The following is a 21,778-nucleotide window of genomic DNA, read 5'->3' on the forward strand; positions in this document are numbered from 1 at the left end:
AAAAAAGTATATTATCTCAGTAACTTTTATATTATTTGATGTTGAATTGATAACATTTTTGAACGACTGAGTTAATATGTTATTAGAATTTCAGATATTTCTTTTTACTTTCTTTAATGTGACCATTAGAGGGTTAAAATTACAAATTAGGCTCACGTTGTATCTCCTTTGAATATTGCTGAACTAGAGGGTTGATATTTTCGAAGAAGCTGAGCATTCATAAATTGGTGTGAATCTTTTGTTCTCAACACTTTCACAAACACATTTCACAACAGTAGAAAGGCTGAGATTATAATTTCAGACCTCAGAGAAATACAGCTTTCTAAATTAATTGTGCATTTTCATGGCCCTTTGATGCTAATCCGTTGTTTACCTAAATCCAACTCTTTGGGGACCTTAAAGAAAGTGTAAGAAAGGATTTAGCACTGGAATTGAGTCTTTCAGGATTAGAATATGTGTGGCTGCTTGGGAGCAGATAGGAGAATATTCTGGAAGTAGCTGTCGACATTTACAAAGATAGGAAAGAGCACTGGGCATTAGGGATCAACACTGCAATTTCAGAAATGTAAAGTGAATAAAGTGAGATGAAGGAGGGAAGAGAGGAACAAATGTTTGTGAATAGATTGAAAATATATGTGAAAAGCTATGCACATTTTATTAATATTCTTTCTTTGTTTCTCGTGTAAATTATAGGGGTATACAATTGACGTCATGGCCATTAATTAATTTAAAACCCATTTATTAACCACTGAGAGGTTATTATGTGCTAGGCATTCATCTAGGCAAGGAAACGACACTGAACAAAAACGACACAAGTTTATGCCCTTTTGGCATTTAACATTCTATTGGGAGAAGCCAATAATAAAAAGACAAGTAAAATATATACTACATGTAAACCAATGTGAAATGCTATGGAGAAAAATACAGCCTGGGAGGGGAAAGTTATCAGGAAAGTCCTCACTGGTAAGGTGACCTTTGATCAGAAGCCTGAAGGAAGGGAGACCCGTGGGTGTTGGGAATGAGGCAGAGCCCCTGTGTAGGGATGCGTAGCCCTGGCTTGATCCAGGAACTGGTTCTTAGAATTGACTTATTGAGCAGATACTTCGGTCATTACTTGCAACCTGTGCATGCTCTTTCCATATTACTTTTATACTCCCTCCCTTTTATTATGAATGACATACATTTTGTTTTAACAGTATAATGTGTCTAGAGCCAACTGCAATAAGATTATCATGTTGTTCACGGATGGAGGAGAAGAGAGAGCTCAGGAGATATTTACCAAATACAACAAAGACAAAAAAGTGAGTGTGATTTTTCCAATGTTTTAAATTTAATAGTAATTTAGGTGGTTTTTAAAGAGAGAGTGGCGGGGGTGGTGAGGGAAGACATTTTTGGTTAAAACATTAGTGTGCTGATTATAAAGTCATACAGATGGATTATAAGCTAATCACTGAATTAAATGTTAGATATCTTCTGTGAGATTCATAAGTACCTTATGACTAATTCATTAATAAAATAATTTGAACTTATAGAAGCCTATATAGGAATATATTTGTTTCTTTGTTTGTTCTACTGCAGAGGAAAGTATTGTAGAAAGACCTGTTTTGAAAGTTCACCCATGTGGCTGAACCTACTGATAGTGTGGAAAATATCAAATGTAACTGTTTTTTCTAGCACTGCTACTATCAGCTTATTTCAATTTTCTTACGGACTCTCCAAATTTTATAAAAGAACAATGATTCTCAACTTGGTTTGTTAAAATGCTAAGGATCCATAAATAAGTAATGAAAAATTATAACCTATATCTTATGTTTCCACAATTTCAACAGAAATTGTATATTTCACAAGGGGACTCTTAAGGGTAAAATGCCAGTTGACTTGGCTTTTAATTGAAATTTTTACCATTTTGAGAGGTGTGACTCGTCATTAACTCTAATGAATTGTTTTATATGTGTGTGAGGAATTAAAAAGAGAAAAAAATGTATATTAATACATTTAGGTAAATATATATAAGTTATATATTTTGGCAGGCAAAATATTGTGAATAATGGGGTAGAGTATTGATGAAAAAATCTGGGACACTTTGAAACACCCTTAGGTACTTTAAAAATGATTGGAGTTGAAAACATAGACATATTGGGTTGGCCAAAAAGTTTGTTCAGTTTTAAGTAAAAATAAAAGACACATTTTTCATTTTCACTAGGAACTTTATTGAACAACATATTCATTAACCAAGTGACCTTTTTGGCCAACCCAATACACATACCTTCAAATTATTCACAAAATTTTTTAATACTCAACTCTTTGATATTGCATATGCTATTAAAGTATAATGTCATATGACATAAGTTTAATGCAAGGGTTAAGTTTTTTTAAAAACACCTGGTGACTTTGATTATAAAGAAGAGCTGTTCCTTTTGAAAAAGTTGATAAATGGACTGAACTGTTAATAGACTGAATATTTTCAAATAGTAACTTGATTTTGTGAATATTTGTTTCAAAAACATCAGTAGAATGAAAAGTAATGGGAAGATACAGATGTATTAATCTAAGATGTAGTGTGCATTACTTACTTTATTTAGTAACTGCTACTCATTGTTCAGAATCCTGGGCAATCATCACCCCCTGAAGGATGTTCCTGACACTTTTCTCCCACTTCAGGCTCGTGCTCTGATCCCATATAGCACAGTGTATTCAGCCCTACGCGTCCCTCACACTGTATTCTACCCACAAAATCTCTTCTCTGTTCCCTCTCTAGATGACAAGGTCCTATAAGACTGGGCCTTTGTATTGTTTAACTTTGAGCTCTCATCATCCTGCAGAGAACACAGATTCAGAGATAGTTCTCAATACATGGCAATAAGTAACTTGAGTATGTCTTAACAAAAGTTGGAAGCATGATTTCTGTTACAGAACAAATTCATAATTAAAAAACATAACCTGGAGTAAGGACTATTTCACTTATTTAAATATTCTCAATAATGTAACATTACCATGTTTTGGAGAACTCAATGGTAATAAGATAAATTTAGCCCAAATTGAACTCTATTAATATAATACATTTATCTCAATATTCTACTAATTAATCATACACTGATAATTTGGAAGAGACTTCTTAGCATCTTGTAGTCATAATTTCAAGTATATTTTATTATTTTGTGATAGAGGTATATAAGTGCAAGCCCCACTACTTTTCGTTTTTTAATGAATATAAGTTTAGATAAATCTTTTCTTTAATTTTGATATCATCTGAACCAACCAGCGGGAATATCATTCACCTCTGGATATTTTTCTTCTAAAAGGAAGAGTTTCTTAAACAAATATGTTAATGAATGTTACAATCTATATCATAATTTGTGCTTAAGATAGATTCTGATTTCAAAGAGTAAAAAAAAAACTTCAACAGGTTTAAATAAAAGAATTTAAATGTATAAAAAGAGAAGAAATTTTCATCTAAACTTTTTTTCTTTCTCTCCCCAAACTCTGTTTGTATATAGAATTAACACAATAATATGTCTTGGAGGCATATCATAAGTTTATGTTTTTCCTTTCTTTAAAATATAAGAGGTTTTATGCCATAAGGAAAACAATTGTATTCTACCCTCTGTTTTCACAAATTGTTCAGTTGATTGAATATATGAAGAATTAACTAGTTGAAAGTCATTTTTCTATGTATATATCCTAAAAATGTCCAATCTAAGTATTATTATCTTGAAACACTACTTCTCATCCCCTTCACCTTTTATAGGAACTCCACGTTTTAAACAAAGGCATTTTGCAACATGCTAAACCACCTAAGAAATTACTCATATTGAATTCATTTTTGTAAAACTGATGAATCTAATCTTACTCAGTAATCCTGCTGTTTGCCTATGAATGTTGCTGTGCTTTAAGGACACACACTTCTCCTAAGGACATATAATTTTTGTGAATTCCAAAGCAACTTTGAAAATTAAGTAGTCAGTGCTTAGTTTCTGTGATTTTAAAATAAATGTATGATTAGCTAAGAAACGTTAAGATGTCCTTGGAATTAGGTACTACATTTTTTATGTGAGTCTAATTTCAGTGGTGTAGCAAAGTTCTGTCATACACACTCATACATGTATACGTACTTACATACACAGATATATGCGCACATATTTATATCTGTTTTAAATGGACATTCCTTCTGTCCATTGTATTTCCAGGAACAAGGGACCATGTGTGTAACTTTGGCTTAGCTCTCTTATGTAAAGTTCAGTGAGTAAATTCCGACAGGTAGTTGAGACGTGCTTAAGGCATGAGGACGTAGAAATCTGAACATGAACTATTTTTTCTAAAATCTTTGCAAATTTGCTAAGAAATACTAGGAAAAATATAAGACAGTCAGTTCTGGGTGAAGCTGTGCACACACACATATGTGCATGCATACATTTTGTTTTTTTAAAGATGGAAGAGCCCAGTCATTATTATATGTTAAGGTTAGTAAAGGGATACCCAGACAAGAAATCTTATAGTTACAAAACAGAGGAGAACCTTGAAAGAGGAGGGATTGAGAGAGATACAGAGCACAGATATCTGAATTGGACAAGTAGGAATTATATTTCTGGAAATATTGTTGTACCACATTTCATATGCACTTTACTTCAAGTTCAGTGGCTTTTTGAATTTCCTAATGTGGGAAAACCACATTAAACACAAAATTTGTCTCTTGGTATTTGTATGTTCTGTGTCCACTAACAGTGAAAATAGATGATGGCAGACAAACACTTTTAATTCACCTATATTTTTGAGTGTATTTGTACTTTGTCAAGACAACATCTACATAGTTAATTGTTTATGCCAAGGGTGTATGTGTGCAAATAGTGTGTAAAGGTACCTACTAAAAACAGTGTGTATATGTATAGGAGAGGTTTTTTCCACCATCTTCAAACATGGCTTCAAACGGTTTTGGGTGAATTGTCAAACCCTTTCTAACTTTCCCTCCTTATTCAGACTTCTCTATATCTTCCATTCATCCGCCCAGTCTGAGAGATTTGCTGCCACAGACACTGATACGGAAGATCATTGTCTATCTTTGTCATCTAAGGATGGGTATGGGTATGACGGACCAATTCTTTACCTGCAAAATTCATATATTACATAATAAGTTTATCAACTCAGAACTTCACTAGCCACATTATCTTTCAAATGGCTGATGTATAAAACTGAATTTGATAGAGTTAGTAAAATAAAAACTTTCAATACATTTAAAAATTCTATATTCGATTATAACTTTATTTTAAAGCATGCTTTTCAAGATAGAAGTTCACTTGCAGCTTAAAAATATCAAAATTGCAAAGTCACAAAGTTTGGAGAGCTTTTAAAGAAAAAAAATCTGAAAACTACTCTTTGAATCCTACTTCCTCCCCGAGCCTCTTGCTTGACATTAATGTGGCTGCTGAGTGATTCATTTAAAGTCATTTTTCATCCAGATGACATTAGAAATCATTCAGAGCAACCCAGGTAGGTGTGATGAGGTACATCCATAGAGCTGATGAATGAGGCTGCAGATATACAGCACAATTTAATGAGGCCAAAGGTTTAAGAATTAGAACAAAATGTTTGGGTTCTTTTGAAATGTATTACTCTTGGGAATTAATCTACCTGATTATAGATAGGTACAGTTTAAAACTGAGTCCATGGTAATCTCACACAGCTGTTCCACATTAAAATGCATTCACTTTCTAATCTTTACCTGCAACTATGCCATTCCTTAGGGCTCACCCGTGTGTATGAGACTTCCTTAAAAATGGTGCCAAAACCAAAATGAACTTTATCATAGAGTGCAAACAAATGAATAAAGGAAAGTAAAACCAGACACAGAGTTGAAAGATAATTCCCAGACCTAGGAAAATTAAAAATATTTGATTTTCTGTATAATAGCAAAGGGATTTTGGTTAGCAGTACACACTTAAAATTGTCTAGCCAGCTAGAAAATAGTTCTCAGACCCTTAGATTAATTCTCAGAATTAATCAAAAATAAAAAGGCATTCAAAATCTATAAAATGAAAATTTCAAAATAGTAAATCGAAAGAGAAGAACAAATGGGAAAAAAACATGATAGTGTGGAATAATTTTTAAAATAAAGAATGCATAGCTAAAGTTATAATTGCCTGACAATAGATTCATTATTTTTTTAAATTCTTTAAAAAATGATTGGCAGTCTTTTCTATTTTTTTGTCAGATCCAAAATAGAGAGAAATAATTTATAGGCTACAAAAATCTAAATCAAATCACAAATGGCTGAATCTGCATATGTGTTTTATACAATAAGAGTGAAAACTGTCAATTACTTTTTCAACAGATGGTAGGGAAAATAATTCATGGCAAATAATTCATTGCCTTCTCAATTGTCTCTGCCTGGCTTCTCCATCAGGAAAGAATGAAGCCTTTGGAAGGAATGTTCAAACATGTGATAATGAAGGGCATTCAGACTTGTAGAATATTTCATACTGTTTAACAAATACACTGCTTCTGAAAAGTTACATTTCGTGTATTTTGGCACTTTCAACAGTTTCCCAAAGATTTTTCAGCTTTAGATTAGGACTGTACCTGTGTTCTAAAAACGAAATATATTATTTATGCTGGACTTACGGTATAGCTGAAAACAGTAATTACAAGTAACACTGGCCCAGTAGAGAGATGATCAATTTAAAATGCGTGTGTGTGCGTGCATGTGTGTATGTGTCCTTCTCTCTGACAGATTTATTTACATTTGCTTTCTTAGAATAAAATGAATGTTGATAATTCATTATCTAAACGAAGGAAAATATTATCAGGTACATTCTCTTCGGGTCTGAGTAATATTACTTCCATACATTTTACAGAGTCCTTAATTTAGTAGCTAAAACAAATCTAATGAAAAATGAGAATAAGTATTACATTAAGCACAAAATGCATTGCAAGACTTAAGCCATAGAGTGCAAAAAATGCACTCGAAATAATTTCTAGGTAGAATTGCGCCACCTAAAACTGGGATTGCCTTTGGTTTGTGTGAAATCATTCTACCAGGAGAGGCACTCTGTTCTGCTTCTTCTGTGGCTGCCTTCTTCTCAGATTGAGAATTCTGCTTGCCACGTATCTCTGCGCAGAGGTCTTCCCTGCTCAGTCTTTCTAGTGTGGTCTCCTTTCCCCACACACCTTCTTTACCGTAAGTTCTCTATTTCAGCACCATCTTTCCTCTGTTTTCTTTCTCCCAGATTACCATTTTTTATTATTTTAATTATGTATTTATTCACCTGTTATCTTGAACTCTCCTCTATTAAAAGCTCCATGAACTAGGGGTTGTGTTAGTTTGTAAACCTACCATTGACTCCTTAGAGGCTAGCAAGGGCTTGACTCACAGGGGTTGCTAAGTGTATTTACTGAGGATGCCCAGCATAAATAAATATAAATATGCAATAAATAAGCTCGAAGATAAATTATAAAACATTCGTAAATGTTAAAAAATTCAATAGCTTTGCTCTTTTTAAAAGCAAATAATTTAAAACAATTTTTTCCGTATAAGTGGAATGTAAAGTAAAATGTATGTTCCACTCTTGGATATGTCATTTTATAAGTAAGTAGGGAGGGCTTAAGTTTATATAAAAAACAATTGTATTGATGGCACCTCTCCATTCACCCTCACCAGTCCAACACATAGTTTTTCATGAGTATTCTCATAATTAGTGTCAGTGAAGTATTTAGCATTATCCAAGAAGAACACCTGAAATAAATCAGTATATTGCTTATTTCCTGACCTCTGCTGACAATAGTCTTTGCAGAGCTATAACTGCTTGGAAATGAAATGCGTCCATAGCTTATTGCTCCTGTGTCAAGTACTATAAATGTGTGCAGAGGGAAGGGAAACCCAAAATTACTTCCTTATAATCTGATAATGCAAGGGTGATTCATTATAATTGTTAAAAATTTTAAAGACCAACATAATCCTGAGGCATGTATCTGTGTTATGTACGCACATGCAAGAAATGTGAGAGAAATATCTGCTTGGTGTTGTAAGATCATGTAGGCAAAACCTACTGCATTTTGTTTTCCTTTTTTAAAGTTGCTTTGTGTATTTTACTCAGACTAATTCAAAGGTCACTTGTGAAATTCTTGCATTTGTCAGACCCTGGGCAATTCCATGATATATCTTATATGGACACAATGGCATTTAGACAATATTGGCTCATTTTCTTTGGAGTTTATTGCTAAATGCAATAAAGCAAGCCAAATTTGTTCCTTTGGGAAGGTGTTACTTCAGGTTATTTTAAGTTCTTTTTAAGGCATGAAAGCCTAGTATCCCACTAATGGAAAATGTTACCTCATTGAATTCCGATAGCTTGACTGTAGGAGACATTGTAGTCATCATATAGATAATATTTATTGTGCTTATTATTTTCCATATAATACAAAAGATTTTCATGTATTACTTCATTCACAATTATAATAACCATATGACAAAAGATGTTTATTACCATCAACATCATCCGCATTTTGGAAATAAAACCAAAATTTGAAACGTTAAGAAACTTGTTGAAAGTTAAACAGCTACTAAGTGGCAAAGTCAGTCATTTAAACAGTGTACAGTCCAAATTTCATAACCTCATGTAGAATGCACTGTCTGGTTGTGTGTGTCTCTCTCTCCAGGGCAGCCTTGAGGCCATGCCAATCATCATTTGCCCACCCAGGATCTTTCCTTCTGGTCGGATAGCAAGGCTTATACTGCTAAGGGACATATTTCTCACAGCCTTAAGAGGCTAAGATGGATTAAACTAAGCCATCAGATCTTTGCAGGCTTGTAAGAACCTTTCAGATCACTGGGCTTTATAAAATAAAGTGTGAAAGGTGCATTTGGACACTTTTATTTATTTCATAATGCTATAAAACTAGAGATGTAGGTTATTTTAAATGCTCTGGATTCTGGTACACTTGTGAATTATGGAAACCACTGTAGAATTTTCTCCTAAAATATTCAGTCCAATCTAGTATTTTTATAGGCCTCATGCCAAAAATTTTAGTACGCACAGTAAATTAATAAAACCCATTTCTGACATCATTTTTCTAACATGAGTCGATAGCTGAAGTTTTTATTTTAGTTTTATTGGCTTTCTTTTTTCATAGTCTCATTTCCATTATTCCTTGGAGATTTGCCTATTATAAATTAAACTTGAACTCTGGGTAACTGATAATTGTTGAGGTGACAGTTTCCAGTAACTGGGTTCTGCTGGGAAACAAGAAGTTCCTATGGCTTTTATGACCCTGTGGTTTTGGAAAAATCTTAATTGAAGACAAGTATGTTAGTCTTCAACAAACAAGACAAAATAAAAACCAGAGTTGCGGAAGTCTAGAACTGAAGAATAAATCAGTGGTGTATTGTAAGAAACCAATCAATAACCCAATTTGCTGTTAATTAAAAGTTTTCTCTGATCAAGTAGGTCAGGCTTGACATGTCAAATTTACATCTTGGAATTATAATGTTCTGTTCAGAGAAAAAATGATTTTTGAACCAACTGAAGGCCGAGTTATATAAATTTGCAACTAATAATAGAGACTGATTTTTAATTGTTTTAAGTTTAATTTTATTAAATACACTCTCAAATTACAATTTATTTTGTGAATATTCTTATATAACTACGCATGAGTCAATAATTATGACTTATTTTCATTCTCTAGGAATAATACAGCACATAAATGGTTTAAGTGTATTGTACATACTTTAATTTGCCTGAAAAAGTTTGCTCATCTCCATTGAGCAAGTCAGCGTAACATAAAAGAAAAAGAGTATGAATTTACCGTGATATAAGTATATGAAACAACCCAAATTATAAAATGCTAGACGTATATCAGTCCGGTTTTGGCTCTACTCTGTTATAATAATGAACTGATTTATATGTCAGATGATATCAAAGTTTGTCTTACGTCCCTCTGGGAAAACGTTAAGACCACTCATTTAGCTATTTAATTTCTTTTCATTTAATATTTATTTCTATTTTTATATAAGGCACTATAATAGATACAGTAGTGCAATCTTGGAACTGTTTTAACCCTAGCCAGCGTTTATTCAGTACTACCTTTGCACATTATTTCTGTTAGCGACCTAGACTCCAGCATTATGAAGAATATTTTTCAAAGCCATCTATAACTGTGTATGTTTCATATATGACCCTCACAGAGCTGAACATTCTGAAACATGGCCTAAAATCAACCAGTTCAGGATCATTTAGCAAATTTTCTAGGAACATTTCACTTAGAAGTCTCCAGTATGTATTTGTTACATGGATCTCGTATTGTAATTATCAATGTAAAGTTAACTTTGCTTTAATGAAGCCGTGATTTAAAGTAATAATTTGCTTAATGGAGACGTCAGATGAAATATTTCTCTTGTATGACTGCACGTTGTGTTTCAAGTTATTTTATATGTCATTTTATTTGTTTTTATGTAAGACCATGTAAATACACTAATAAGAAAAGAACTCTAAAAATACACCTTTGAGAATGTAATTTACCTTAATTTCTAAATCATGCCTATTTCAAGGAATCACTTTATTTTTTCCTTTCCCCAGAATTATAGCTAAGGAAGAATGGTACATTTAAAGAAGTGAAAAACACCAGAAGAATGAGGGGATAGCAATCATCTCTGTGGATTTGGCATCTGGAATTTTAGTTAGTTCATTAACTCTTCCACGGGGTGGCAGTAATATAGTGTGGAATAGGAGGAATGAAACTATCTAAAACTCCAAGTGGAAAGTTAGGATATAAAAATAATCAAATTTCACCAATTCATTGTGAATGAGACCTCCATGGAGGTCTCCATGGAGGCCAACAATGGGGGTCAGGCAAAACTTTTGTAGTAAAACAAATAAAACAACAAGTTTTGTTGTTGGTGGTGGTGTTTTACTAGTATGTTTTTTGGCTGAGTTGTGTCTATTTGGACTATTTGATGAATAACATCAGTCAAAATAATCACATGGTGTGTGTCTAAGTGTAGCCTCTATGTTATTAGAGATGCTTGATTTCTAGGGATGTAGATATAATAATTCATTTAGTCTTATTATTTATTTCTTTGTACTGAAAAGTATTCTATGGAAAACATTTTACTGGAACGCTGTCGTGGTAAGAGGAGCGACCAGACAAAGCAGTGCTTTAAACTGAAAGTGTGAGACATGCTTTCAAATGTTAATTATGAAAGCCATCCCCAAGTGCTTTCTGGAGCATCTTGATTGTTTCCCTGCCCTGAATTCACGTGACAGTTTTTAAGGTATGGCAGTTAAATTGAATTGTTAGTAGGGTTGCCAACCTGTTTATAAAAATATTTCCATTTAGGAGTAAATTTTACGATGTAAGTAGTGACGCTACATTGAAATACATAGCCCCCAAAATGAACCAGTTGAAAATTTTAAGGAAATGAGACTGCATTTTGCATTTTGAGGGATTGAGAGAGAGAGAGGTAGGTGTCACCAGCTTCTGTTAAACTAGAACCAGTCATTTGTCCTTACAGTTTGAGGTGATTAAAACTCTGACGTATGGCTTCTTACATAACTAGCCGAGGCAAACCCGGATGAACTAAGGGTGGCTCACGTAAAACTTTACAAGTGAAACCATATCCCTGATGTACATTTTAGGGCAAGGATTGTCATGATGTGATCTCGGGGCAGTCAAGACCAGCAAAAGAACAGAGAACAAATGTGAAATCTCTTTTGAGATTTGTGCTCTGCAGTTGTGCAAAAGATGAAACAGATGAAACAGTTAGAAAATGTCAATTCAAACAGTCAGTCGACATGAATTAGGGAAAAGCTCTTAACATAGTTCAAACCAGACCATAAATTCATGGAAAAGTGATTTTCTGCATGTTTATCTTCAGAAAAAGCTAAAATGATCAACTTAGAGTACCTGTTTTACTTAGATTACTAAATTGGTAAAAATCGATATAAGTCAAATAGCCATTTTATTAAATACTTATTGACATTCAGTTTATCTTCTATGCTTTTATACTATTTAAATTCCGTGGCTTCCAATGAATATATAAATTACTATAATTAAATACTATCTCAATTAAATTTTTAAACATTTGCATATTATATATTAGAAACAGTCAATATTTTGATTCTTTTTAAAAATGCTAGGAGCTTAAAACATTTATCATATATGCCAGTCATCTTTTATAGAAAGTAAGTAATACGACTAACATCATAATCATACATGTGCATCCTGAATATTTCTATGATGTGAAAGTAGTGAAACCATCATTAAGTATAATGCCCTAAGCAACTAAAAGTATCATGACTGCCTTTCATACCTATGAAATAGGACTTTTTTTTTTTTTTTTGCAGTGACTAAATATGTGAATAATATATCTTAACCAAGTGAGATAGGTGAAGTTGGGTTGAACCTGAAAGATGCCATTTCTACTAATGAAACCTTAGTCATGATCCTGCCACAGGATTGACATATGGTGCAGAGCACCCAAGTACTAACTTAAATTTAGTAACTGAAGTCTATATTTACAGTAGATTATGTGGTTTCTCTCTGGTGCCTTCCTGAGTGATTTAGTGGCCTCAATTTTTCTTATCACATTAATTAACTGAAAACCATGCTTTTACATGTTTTTTTAGTTCTTTTGTTTTGCCTTTCAATTAAATTCTATGCAACCTAACAGATACCCATTTTTCAATTCACCAGGTACGTGTATTCACATTTTCAGTTGGTCAACATAATTATGACAGAGGACCTATTCAGTGGATGGCCTGTGAAAATAAAGGTAACAAGTCTGTTCACTTGACCACATTTTATTATAAGAAGAAGAATTTGGTAGTTGTTAGTCCTACATCTTATCATTTCAAATACTCTAAAGTTATGGCTAATTTTTTATAGGAATCAAGGCAAGAATAGGATGCTGAAGATGTTTTGTATTAAAAAAACACACATAAGCAACTTTGATATTAGTGTTACATTACATAAAAATGCAGACATCTGATCATATTGTACATTTTATAAAGGAATATATTTTATTGCATGATACTAATGATGCTTATCAAATATAACTTGACATGAAGAATTAAGAATGAAAGAATATCTGAATTATGTAAAAGTTAGATATCAGGAAGTGTGACACAATATGCACATTTTTTTCTCTGGTTAAATTATTGTTTTTTTAAATGTCTTCTTATACATTCCTAGATAATTCAGACTTTGTGTAGTGAACCTATATTTCTTTTATACTCAGACAAAAAAAGCATGTTATTTGAAAAATGCCACATGGCAATAAAAAGAACGTAGATTTATTCTGAAAGCTATTTTTAGGCAGGTATTTTATATGAATATAATAATTGTTAGATACCCATCATTGTGTATTTTTAATAATTTCTTCAACGAAAAATTTTAATGATACCAGGTTCCCTACTGCTTTGTAGAAAAATAACATTTGTTTTATACAATCTATGAAATGTAGTGAAATTTCTCATAAAGCCTGTGTATTTGCTATGAGAATACATTCATCAGACATTTTACAGATTTATCAGTGGTGTTGATATTTTAGTGTTTGCTCAGTTAGAAGTGGTCAGTGTCTCCTACAAAGCCATAAAATAATTTTGTGGTCTTTTATTATATTGTAATGTTTATATGTATAAATCTGTATATATATATTTCAGGTTATTATTATGAAATTCCTTCCATTGGAGCAATAAGAATCAATACTCAGGTATGGTTTTTTAAAACTTGTTTAAAGTATTTTTTCAAACTAGGATATTTCTTTGCTGCTTTAAATATGCTCAGTATGGAGAAAATGGGTGAAAATGAATAAGTGATTCATACTATTCCATTTTTAATAAAATGATGAGTATCATGGTAATGTATTGGTTTTCATTTCATTAAGGTTCCAAGTGTTTTTAAACATCCAGAACCCAGGCAAAAATATATGAGTATTTTTTTCTTCTCAGATGTTAAAAACATAATAGAAAGTAAATAAAATCAGTTTACTAACAATCTCATCATATAATTTCAACTTGGTTCTATTGCAAATTATTTAAATGAGTTTCTCCAAGTTGTAGGTACAACATAGAAAATTAGACAATAATTATTACAACTTACAGCAAGGAGATGATTTTTCTACAACCATTCAGTTGAAAACATGCTTGTTAAATAACCAGGGAGAGTGAAGCAATTAAGTTAATTTAAATATGTATTATTTTTAAATATTCCTAAATTGCTATTTAAGCTCATTAATTCTAAACATAACTGAGGGTCTACAAAATAAACTAAGTCAAAATTTAGCACAGATAACGTGGCATTTGTGGAGATGAATACTGAATACATTGAATTTTGAAATGAAACAGCAGCTGCATTTAAGCCTGATGTCTAGATTTGGCACAGTATTTCATGTATTCTTTGATATGTTTAAATGTAGTTTTGAATTTCAGCCAAATAATCTGTGATACGAAAACAAGTACGTGGCTGCTTTATTATTTCAAATTTGTGTAGTTCCATCCAGTAAATCACAGAGCCTTAAATAGTTTAGATTAACATAAAACAATTCACAAGGAACGTATTTCACTTATTGTTGGCTGAACCTCAGAAAGAGAATATTTTGTTACTAGAAAAAAAACTGGGGTAGATACATTGTATAAATAATGTAAGTCAAATATTGTTGATTCTAAGTATGCAGACATACCATTTATGGAGTACCCAAAGTAGGAATTGAATGATTATATGCTTAACTTTCTTAATAATTTTGATTCCATCTTCATTTTTAACTCTAGATAATTTTTTCTCTGTGGAGTTTTTTTGGGTTTTTTTTAGCACTGCATTTCTAGTTTTCAACCACGTAACTCTTTTTTATGTATATGTATATATAGGAATATTTGGATGTTCTGGGAAGACCAATGGTTTTAGCAGGAGACAAAGCTAAGCAAGTCCAGTGGACAAATGTATACCTGGATGCGCTGGTAAGCTAGGCTGTTCAACCAAAAATTGTCATAACAAAAGCACACAGTTGACTGCTATTTCTTTCTAGCTTCCATTTCTCTTTTCCTGTTCATGAAACCCTTTCAAAATTCCTTCTATCACAACATTCTTCGCTAGAATTTAGATAATTTACGTAAAAACGTAGACTTATGTGTAGTGGAGAACCACAGATGTAAAGTGTTATATTTCAGTTGCCATTGAGGATGTAGAATTTCAAACCTCTAATCTTGAATTTAAGACCATTTTGATAACTTTTTGAACTTTTATGTAAAATAATACTAAAGTCACATAAATTAGTACCTATTACTGCAGATTTTGAACAGGAATTGTGAAGAAGGTATTTTTAAAATAGACTTCAGCTAGCAGAAGCATGTATATCCTCCATATCTCAAACCAGACTCAACAAAACTCAGAAAAGTACTTGCAGTTAAATAGAAAGTATCTTACTCTATCCTGGAACAATCACAAACCTAGCCACCTCTTCATATATAATTTCTTGCTTTAGATTCAACCCCAAATATTTATGGAAATAGCCATTGAAGTGATCAAATCTGGTGTGAAATAACAAATAAAAACATGTTAATCTGTCCACTACACAATAGAAATTTTAGTACAGGTATGCCAAATTTCAAAGCAGTGGTTCTCAACTGGTGGTAATTTTGCCCCTTAGGTCATTTGGAAATATCCATAGGTATTATTGATTGTCATGACTGAATAGGGAGGGGTTGCTACCGGCATCCAATGAATAGATGCCAGGGATGCTGTTAGACATCCCACACAATGCACAAAACAGTCACACACACCCCCAACACACACACATACACACACACAACAAAGACTTATCCAGCTCAAAATATGAATAGGGCCAAAGTTGGGAAATCATGTTTTAATGTAATTTTTACTTTCCTGGTATGAAAGTTATCAATAGTAATTATCATATTTAAGATTTACTCATACGCTTAACTTAATTAGAGAAGACTTCATTAACAATTTTACTAATGTAATATATTGGAGAGACGTAAAATATTAAGCCCTGAAAAGTAAATGCTAATTCAGTAGCCCCTTTTCCTACTTGGAGTTCAATTATATGCTGATACTACTTTTCTGAATGCAATGATGAACCCAAAGGGCAGAATGCAATCCATTTAGAATTACTTATCATTTGGTTCTTGTAAAGTAAACATACACAGGAAGTTAGAAGAAAAATAGGCACTATTAGCAGCAGCCTTGCGTGCTGAGAAAGATAAAGTGAAGCTTGCTTACCTCAAGCCCTCGCTAAAATTACTGTCCAGTGTTCCTCCTTGACATCACATATTTATTTAAGGCCACATGGTCAACTAAATCTATGGTCAAAATGTTTCACGTATCCAAATCCATCACAGGACAAAATATGATAGGAGGAGTCAATAACTATGCCCTGTTGTATTTCCTATGACCAGAAGTTCATTAACCAGCATGTCTGCCTTGTTGGTGAGGTTCTTACTGATAGCATAAATGACTTTAGGAAGAGATTTGGGTTCTAAATATGCTGTTCTACCAGCTGAAACTAAATATAAAAAAAAAAAGGAAACAAATGAAGCAAATTAATTGTCTAGTCAGTGGATATACAGAGCATTCATTTTACTGACTTGAGAATAAAAAGTGACCCGTCTTTCATTTCTAAGTATTTGTTTATAATCTCTGCACATAGCAGATTCAAAGTATATGCTGATCAAATTAACAGTTATTTTAAGAAGAAAAAGGTAAAAATAATCCAACACAAAATGTAATGAATATAAGAAAAACGAAGAGAGCTCTGGAAATCAGAAGAAAGAAGGCCATATATTTGGGGATAGAGTAGAGTGAGGTTAAAAAGACGGTGTCATGTTAGCTAAATATATGAGTCTAGGTAAGGTTTCTAAAATTGGTGATGAGTAGTGAAATCAGAGAAGGGAGGTGCAGTATGAAAATTGGAGAAGTGCTGGGTATATTGAAAGAATGATACCTCAGTCACTTTGGGAGATAATGGGAGATGAGAACAGAACCAAGACTGGGACAAAATTGTGGAGGGTTCATTTTATTTGGGAGACAAAGTAAGGTTCTTTATGTTAGAGAGATGAAAAGATTTGCACCCTAAAAACTAAACATCAAGTAAATTCCAGGAGGCAGAAATCTTATTTCTCTTTTTTAGAGACTTGCACAGTGCCTTGGAATAGAGTACAATTTTTTTGGTCTGCTTAATGAAGGAGGGAGAAAATGGAAGTCAGGCACAAATAAGTTCATAAATTTGTCTAATATGTTAGAAGACTAGTATCTCATTTGGGGAGCACATATTACCATATTGAGAAGCAAATTATGGTATTCTCTGTACATGTAAAAGTTATGCAAAGAAAAAGAGTGCACCCATATATACCTTATCTTATACCATGCTACCATTTTTAAAACTGTGCGTATACATATACGGTCAGTCCTCCATATCCATGTGTTCCATGTCTGTAGGCACAACCAACTGCAGATTGAAAACATTCAGGACAAAAGAATTTCAGAAAGTTCTTAAAAGCAAAACTTGAATTTGCCAGGCACTGGCAACTGTTTACATAACATTTACATTGTATTTACAACTATTTACATTGTATTAGGTGTTATAAGTTATCTAGAGATAATTTGAAGTCTATGGGAAGTTGTGCATGGGTTATATGCAAATACTGCCCATTTTATATAAGGGACTTGAACATCCGTGGATTTTGGTGTCTTTTGGATACTAGGTTTCTGAATTATCTGTAATCTGCCTTTGAGGTGGACAGTTTTCATTGCAAATATTAATTTGCATATTCATTTAAGGATTTTTCATGGTCACATGTTCTTCCTTAGGATTAAGTAGAAAGCCAACATGTATATATCATACAGCCAACTACGTGTAGTCATTTCCTTAATTTTAATTATTTTTATTATACTAAAAGGCTTCATGACTGGACTTTCATATTTGATGCTTGCAGTTGTCTTGTCTGCATCATTTCACTTTGTCAAAAATCCCTATTTATTTTGGAGAGTATTTAGAAGCAATATTGCTTCTTTTGAACATCATAGTATACTTACCTAGAATATCCCAGAGATGCAGTATCAGTAGCATGTTTTTTCTGTTTATAATGTTATTCTGCTACACATCTGTGGTTTAGCATGAAGCCTTTGGCTTAGGGCATGAAAAAAGTTAAGAATGAAGCAAAAAGAAAGGAAGGTTAAATAAATCATTTGAAACAATATATTTTTTTTAATAAATTTTTTATTTATTTTTGGCTGCATTGGGTCTTCGTTGCTGTGTTCTGGCTTTCTCTAGTTGTGGCGAGCGGGGTTTGCTCAGCAGTTGTGGCGCACGGGTTTAGCTGCTCCGCGGCATGTGGGATCTTCCTGGGCCAGGGCTCAAACCCACGTACCCCACATTGGCAGGCGGATTCTTAACCACTGCGCCACCAGGGAAGTCCCTGAAACAATATTTTAATATCACTCTGCTCATGGTGGTCCCAGGTATTAGGTGAACTATCACTCACTATGAAAAAAAGAGTGGAGGGGCAGGGTTATTGAAATGCTTGGTGTAATTTGATTTTTATAGTTATTTGTAATGCTCTCTTAAGAGTGTTATTTTAGATGTTGCATGCTTAAAGAACTGCCTACTAGATCCTGCTTCTTTCTAAGGCATTTCATTGCCTTTTTAAAAAGTAAGCTTTCAAAATCAAGTACTAATTTTTTTGTGGCTGTTTATAAAGTAACTAAAATGCACTGTCAGATATCAAAAACTAATGCAGAATGATAAAGTTTAAATTGTAATTTTAATTTGACTTTTCTCTCTGAATCTATTTTAAGGAACTGGGACTTGTCATTACTGGAACTCTTCCGGTCTTCAACATAACCGGCCAAAATGAAAATAAGACAAACTTAAAGGTTAAAAGTTAATTGATAAAATTAATAATAATAAATGATAAGCTATGACGTTGAAGCTCAGTGTGGATAAGATATTTCTATAAGGAAATACATACAATGTAACTGTCTCGTGAGGCGGGAAGTAAAAGGCAGCAGCTGCCTATGTGATAACCACCTGGGGAAAAGGAAATGCAGGTCAAGTTCTCAGTTCCCCAGAGCCAAGATTCAACTTAACTCTATTTAACTATGACTTGATGAGAACACAAGTTCAGACTCTGGGAGTAATTACATGATAAATGGACAGTACTATTGTGTGCACATTTTTAAATGCATCTAAGATATCCTTGGAGTTCAGAAAGAAAAATCCAAAGAAAAAAACCATGGTGATGTTTGTATCAGGTGTATAGGTACCTTTTTAGAATCACTGCTCCTCCAACGTACATTCAAAGGATAGTTTTTTTTAATTGTCATGTAACATAAGGATCTGATTTAAATGATAGTTCTCATTATTTTTTCTCTTTTTTTACGATTCAGGAAAGATACTTAATGAGTTTCATTAAAAATCTTGATTTCTATAGTGCTGGTAATATTGTCAATGTAATATAATGCTACCAACTTGAAGTTCTACAGGTTTTGAAAAATATGTCTCTTGTACTTGTTAAATTGTCTCATTTTTTAAAAATACTTTTGATTTAAAAGTAGGTTTACATTTCTGTTTCTTAGCTTACATAAGAAGGAATTTAAGCATGTGGGAGAAGTTAAGATTTTTTAATGCTAAATACTCATAGTTCGGTTGACATTCCTGATTTGAGGGAAATTTATTTCCAGTTTATAATGAAATGAAGTCGGTTGCACTAAAGTATTGTTTGTTCACTTACTATAAATGTCAGTGGAACTCCTTATTTTAATAATGTGGCCATAGAAAACATTGGTCATTCCTCTTTGGGGGCCCATTACCATTCTTAACTATCTGTTGGTTCTAGTCATCATAACTCAGGAAGGAGTAATTCTCTAACTTCTCATGTAGATTATCTAAGGGATTGCTTGAATTTGGGGTACTTGCTCAGACTAGGGTTGATTCATGGGAAAAGAGCACAGTTGTTGACATAACTTTCTCGTTCTTTGTGCACCTACACAAAATTTAAAATGTTCTTGTGATAACTATTAACTGGATTTTATGATTTTCTTTGTAACGTTTTGATTTATAATTTATATAATTACATTTTAGACAAAAACTCCTGATTCTAAATTTTAACACCATTCACATCCTATGTCCCATAGAAGATTATGATAACAGTTTACCACACCGCCTTTTTGATTTGCAACTAAAACGGTGATGCCCATTGTTTGGTATTTAGAAGTTAGCAGCAACCAGAAATAGTGTTGTAAGAATTTCTGCTGTTTTATTACAAATAAGGTCACATATTGTACTTTTCACGTATACACAGGTATTATCAGCAGCAAAAATCCATGGTTTTCTCATTCCATATTGCCTAATTAACTTTAAACTGGACATTTTTGTGATTTCTTAAACATAGCATACCAAAAAGTTAGTTTACACTCACAAACACACACACACACACACACACCCCTACAGCTGCTGACTGTACAGCAATTAAGTATTAGTACAAGAAGTATCAAATTTAAAATTTCATGTCTTTTATACTTTAGCTTTAATCATCAAGATTTCACTTTTAAGCTAAATAATAATGATACAGTTGTGGGAATATAATCAAAGCTGAGAATCATTGCAAGGTGATAGCAAAAGTGCCTCACCCTTACATATATATATGATTAAGCTAGTATGGAATACAACCATTGTCAAGCAGAAGGATGAACGTATATAATAATTGTGTAGAAATATGTAAATTTTCGGTAGAAAATACACTGCCTTTTGCTGTCTTATAGAACCAGCTTATTCTTGGTGTGATGGGAGTTGACGTGTCTTTGGAAGATATTAAAAGACTGACACCACGTTTTACAGTAAGATGCAATTTACTCTGTTGGTAACTTCTGTTTTAAAACTCTGTACTAATTTAGCTTGTTTTTAAAGCACTTAAAAGGAATTCTCAAAAATTTTGTGCCGTTATCTTAGCAAATGAATTAAATATTTAAAAGAATTCTTAAAAGAGTGTAAAGATATCACGTTCTCTTTCTTTATGCTTTAAGATATGTATTTAAGAAATTTTTTTTAAAGAATGTGGATTTCTGATTGCGACTCAGGAATCTTTAAGGTTGTTTCTTATTATTTTTCAGCTGTGCCCCAATGGCTATTATTTTGCAATTGATCCTAATGGTTATGTTTTATTACATCCAAATCTTCAGCCAAAGGTATGTATATAATTTATTTACAATGATTAGCGTTCTGTAAAATTAATGATTAATGTTCTTAAAAGGTTCGTCACTTTTAAATCCACTATACAGCACTAAGTATAAAGGAACATTATACCTGTAACGTTATAGATGACAAGACCACAGTTTATAATATATGAAGGTGTGAAAACAGTTTTCGTTTTCTCTTACCTGTTTAGTTCTGAAATGTTTCTATCCACTATCCAGCTAACCAATATTCCTATCTCAGGCAGCCATTATCACCTCCTGGGCCTGAGCTTCACACATCCCACTTGGTATTTTGATTAGGCTGTAGGTGGTGAAGGAGATGGCCTGGATAGGTGTGAACTTGAGATCATTATTCATGTTCCTCTATGCGTAGGCCATTTGCATTGCCCTTTTTTTTCTGGTAATTATCTCCCCTTTCCATCTGCCAGGCTTATAAAGATACGTATGAAATTCAAAAAGAAAAAGTCAAATGGGATGGGCTTCAGAAATGGGAGGGGTTTATTCATCAGGGAGTTATATGGAAGTGATAAAATTCCGTACATGAACCGTTTTATCCTAATCTTTATGCCTATGTTCCCAAGAT

At 32.9% G+C, this 21,778-nt stretch overlaps 1 protein-coding gene across 3 annotated transcripts in view; it reads left to right on the plus strand.

The window, feature by feature from the left end:
- The window catches only part of CACNA2D1 (calcium voltage-gated channel auxiliary subunit alpha2delta 1), a 502,332-nt gene that overhangs the window by 409,499 nt on the left and 71,055 nt on the right, over positions 1–21,778 (plus strand). For 2 of the 3 annotated variants that reach the window (XM_032643128.1, XM_032643129.1), the window contains 7 exons: positions 1,197–1,301; positions 12,682–12,760; positions 13,650–13,699; positions 14,853–14,942; positions 18,799–18,876; positions 20,764–20,838; positions 21,112–21,186. In XM_032643128.1, coding sequence (XP_032499019.1) covers positions 1,197–1,301; positions 12,682–12,760; positions 13,650–13,699; positions 14,853–14,942; positions 18,799–18,876; positions 20,764–20,838; positions 21,112–21,186 — 552 coding nt within the window. Of the gene's footprint in view, positions 1–1,196; positions 1,306–12,681; positions 12,761–13,649; positions 13,700–14,852; positions 14,943–18,798; positions 18,877–20,763; positions 20,839–21,111; positions 21,187–21,778 lie in introns of those variants that run through there. The other variant, XR_004351432.1, reaches the window with a different exon arrangement.

The sequence above is a fragment of the Phocoena sinus genome, chromosome 9 (genome assembly GCF_008692025.1).
Source record: "Phocoena sinus isolate mPhoSin1 chromosome 9, mPhoSin1.pri, whole genome shotgun sequence".
Lineage (NCBI taxonomy): Eukaryota > Metazoa > Chordata > Mammalia > Artiodactyla > Phocoenidae > Phocoena > Phocoena sinus.